The sequence below is a fragment of the Dermacentor albipictus genome, chromosome 4 (assembly GCF_038994185.2).
Source record: "Dermacentor albipictus isolate Rhodes 1998 colony chromosome 4, USDA_Dalb.pri_finalv2, whole genome shotgun sequence".
In the NCBI taxonomy this organism is placed as follows: domain Eukaryota; kingdom Metazoa; phylum Arthropoda; class Arachnida; order Ixodida; family Ixodidae; genus Dermacentor; species Dermacentor albipictus.
Window position 1 is genome coordinate 37995985 of NC_091824.1, and position 3643 is coordinate 37999627.

Below are 3643 nucleotides of genomic sequence, written 5' to 3' on the forward strand. Positions count from 1 at the left end.
ATATATATGAACGCTGCCGAGTAGAGCAATTGTTGCCCCAACGAAGTGAAATAGTCTTGTCTAAGCGTTGGCTTCCTTGTCGGACAACTTTCGATCGTTTCAAATTTTAATCTTTCTCGGAACCAGTGTTGTCTGCACCGCGCTTCAAGGCGACCGTCATTTTCATGTGCCATTATCTGTCCCTGAAATATTTATAACACTCGTACGCGAACCTAAGGAAACACACGGAATAAATCAAGTCTACTTTCACGCCGTCATTATCAAAGGTATACAGGCGCCTTCTCATACTATAATAGCCCCACCGTTTTCACATAAATCGTTGTGCTCTTGTAACGCCCGGACTAGTTCGTTCAACTTTTCGTCGAGGTCAGCATAAGGCTTGACGTTCAGTTCTACCAAAGACAAACCTGCGCCTCCGGCATGGAACAGGTCCTTCAGCTGAAAAAGTGCCCTCTGCAAACCCACGAAGCTCAGAGACGCAGTTGTGAAACGATACAAGTAATTATCCTGAATAAGTGAGGCATGTTCCCTGATCGAGCTGACGCTGGACTTCCACAGGAGCCGGAGCATCTTTCGGAACGCGATTTCGTCCAGGTGGTCGTGAAGAGCTCCTATGCAGGCATCGACGTACTGCACGAGATCGTGAAGCGCGCGGTCTTGCAAGTGCCTCGAGCTCGCATCGCAGACCTGCGACATCCTCTTCCGGAGCTCCGGTCCGAGTCTCTCAACGGCTTCGGAGCAGACTCGAGCCATGGCAATCAGGGACGTGTCTAGAGCTCGTTCCAGCGGGAAGCGAGCTTCGCCGGCTCTTTCGGCGATGTCATCGCAGTCGTTCAGGCACACGAAGTCCACTTGCGTGATGGTTTCTTGTAAAAAGGACGCGATGCGCGCGAAGCTGCTTACGGCTACGCATAGCTGAGAAGACACTTCAAACTCGCCGATGACGTCAAAGTAGCCGGCAGACTCGACGCGGCTCGAAAGGACGCGCACGAAATGCGAGCACTCTTCCGCCATTGCCGTGGTGAAGGCGCGGACGCAGCGAAAATCTCGAAGGTCGAGTTTTCGCCAGAGTTCAACGTAACGGCTGTGCAGAATGTCGATTGTGTCTCGAACGGCCGATCCGTACTTGACGTCGCGGGCGAGAGGTGACATGTCGTCCTTGTCAACGAGATCAGATATCCAGCCACATACGGGAATTCTCGCTAGATCGAACCAAAGTAATACCAGGTCGAAGCCGAACCAGTCTTGGAGCTTGCCCATTCGCATGGGATAACTACTTGATACCAGTGCACTGGAAACCTCCTTGCGGAATCGTTGAAACGCGTAAAAAAGCCGCAAGCTCTCCTCTACTGCGTTCGAGCGGGAGACGTCGTCAGCCGGCTTATCGACAAGTGAGGTACTGAAATTCCTCACTCTTGTCTCGAACGCTTGGCAAATGAAGGCATCCAGTTCCTTGAACACGATCTGTGTGTATGTTTCGTTCCAGGCAGACTTAAAGATACGATCAGCCTCTTTGTGATAGGCCTCTATGGTGGAAAGTATTCGCGTGACAATATTCGTGAGCGAATCATCGTCGCATAAATCTTCCTGTGTCAGCAAGCCTTCATACCACGCTAAAGCATCCTTCCGTATTTCTACGCCAGCAGGGTCCGTGATTTCAGTCTCCACGAGCGCTTCAATCGTAACGCAGCAAAAAAGGAGCCCGAGCAAATCAATACGATGATACTTCTTGGCAAAGGTAAAGTTATGATGCAGCCTAGCCAAGCGTTCCAGACAGGGATCCGTCAGAGCCTTGACTACCACTTCCAAAGAATTGACGATGAGCTGTTCCTGCGTCTCTTTGATCGATGTCCTGATTTGCGCTAACAGCTGATACAGCGCAGCAAAGTTGAGTCTAGTCTTTTTAGACCTGACGACGTTCGCCAGTGCCATTATCTGGCACAGCTGCTGCTCAAGGCTAGAAAGGTTGTGGTACTGGGCGTGGCGAAAAAGTAAGGTGAGGCCCTCTTCCGTGAAGCACTGTTCCCACTGGACCCAGGTAAGAGGCAAACCTTCGGCCGCCGTTGACGCGTGCTGCAACAAAAAAATAAGGCACAGGTAGTAGTGATATCGCAGCACCGTCTGGCGGTTGAACCGCTTCGTGGTCTTGCACTCGAAGCCGAGCCTCACGTAAACGCGGCCGTACGCTCCCCGGCCGCCCGCATCCGCGAGACGGAGCCACTGTTCGCAGCCGGTGCAGGGGACCTCGTTGACGAAAATCGACGCCGCGCCCATGAAGTCGTCGGCGCCGTCGAAAGAGCACACGGTCTCGAACATCTCCCTCAGGAAGTGCAGGCACGAGAAGCACGAGCGCACGTCCCGGAGCTCCCGGCACACGCCGCACAGTGTCCGTGGGTCCTTGTCCCAGACGGCGAGCTGAAAGGCGTCCGAACCCGGGTCCAACACACGGATGCGGAATCTCTCATCCCACATGGGGCAAACTGTCCTGTTCTTGACGCTGGTCAGCTGCGCGTCCGAGCCACCGACGCGCAGAACGCAGTACGGGTCGGACTTCCCGCTCACGTCTCTGGCCACGAGACCTTCAGCCTGAACGACGGTGACCAGAAGGTGCACGTCGACTTCCGGCAGTTTGGAAATGAGGCGCGCAATCTTCTGCTCGCCCGACACCTGCAGGACTTCGGCGAACGTGGTGTTCACGTAGCTGCGCAGCTGTTCGTTGACGGCGCCGTAGGGCTTTGTCGGCTTGCCGACGCCCCTCTCGGCCATGTGCAGGCACTGGACGCACAGCCTCAAGAAGTCTCGCTGCGATATGGGATCGAAGAGCCCCTCGAGTTCCTGCGCGGGGTCGGGGCTCCCCTCGTAGATTTCGGCAGGGCTGGATGAGCCGCTTGGAACCATATGCAACTTCTTCGTTCTCTTTGTGGTTTTGTTTCCTCTGTGAGTGGGGGTAGGCGGGGCGGGGCGGGGTAGCGGGGATGTTGGTGGCACTGATACCCACTGTGGGGGATTAGCCGATAATCTCATGAATTAGGAAAGTAAATAGTAAAATCTAAAAAGAAACATTGCTAAACCCCCGAGCATATTTTAATTCGTTCTTCAACTTGTTCTGAATGATTGCGGTGAATATATCCACAGTGCGGGATCGGCCATGAATCAAGTGGTGAAAGGCTTCTTGTATGCGTAACATTCAAGAAGATATTCGGAGACACAATCGTGGGTACAACTTTCTTACCGAAATAAATTAAACGTGAGCGGCATAATATCGTGGCACAGTTCCAACACATAGTTATTTGGGCGTATGATAGAAGACGTGCTGTAAGACGTGTGCGTGACTGCGGAAAATAGGAACGCGGTAAAGTGAGTGCTTGATCGAGTTGGTGGTTGTCGCTCACTATTTCGTCGGACAGAAGACGAAGGACTTGAAAGCGCTTGCGGTTACTAGTGACTTGTTCACCAGTTACCCCTACAAATTAATAGTAATAGGCAGTAACTAAGCAGCCGAGTGTCAACATGGCCAGGAGTGCGACGCAACCTCAGTCAGTCAGGTAGCATGTTTTAACGCGATAGCTTTAAGGAGCTCGTGTCGCAGAAAAGCCGGTGTCGTCGGCGTCGGTGTCGGCGTCTGCGGCGTTGGCCGTGAGCG

The 3643-nt window shown here is 53.2% G+C and overlaps 1 protein-coding gene across 1 annotated transcript; it reads right to left on the minus strand.

The window, feature by feature from the left end:
* Window positions 1-276: 276 nt before the first annotated feature.
* LOC135916732 (protein unc-13 homolog 4B-like) lies at window positions 277-2923 on the minus strand. The gene has a single exon (XM_065450183.1). It carries the CDS (start codon window positions 2896-2898, stop codon window positions 283-285), a length of 2616 nt encoding a protein of 871 aa, XP_065306255.1. The 5' UTR covers window positions 2899-2923; the 3' UTR covers window positions 277-282.
* Between the last annotated feature and the right edge of the window lie 720 nt (window positions 2924-3643).

Excerpts from the sequence above, each read along its gene's own strand:
- LOC135916732 (XM_065450183.1), bottom strand. The coding sequence starts at position 2,898 with ATGGTTCCAAGCGGCTCATCCAGCCCTGCCGAAATCTACGAGGGGAGC.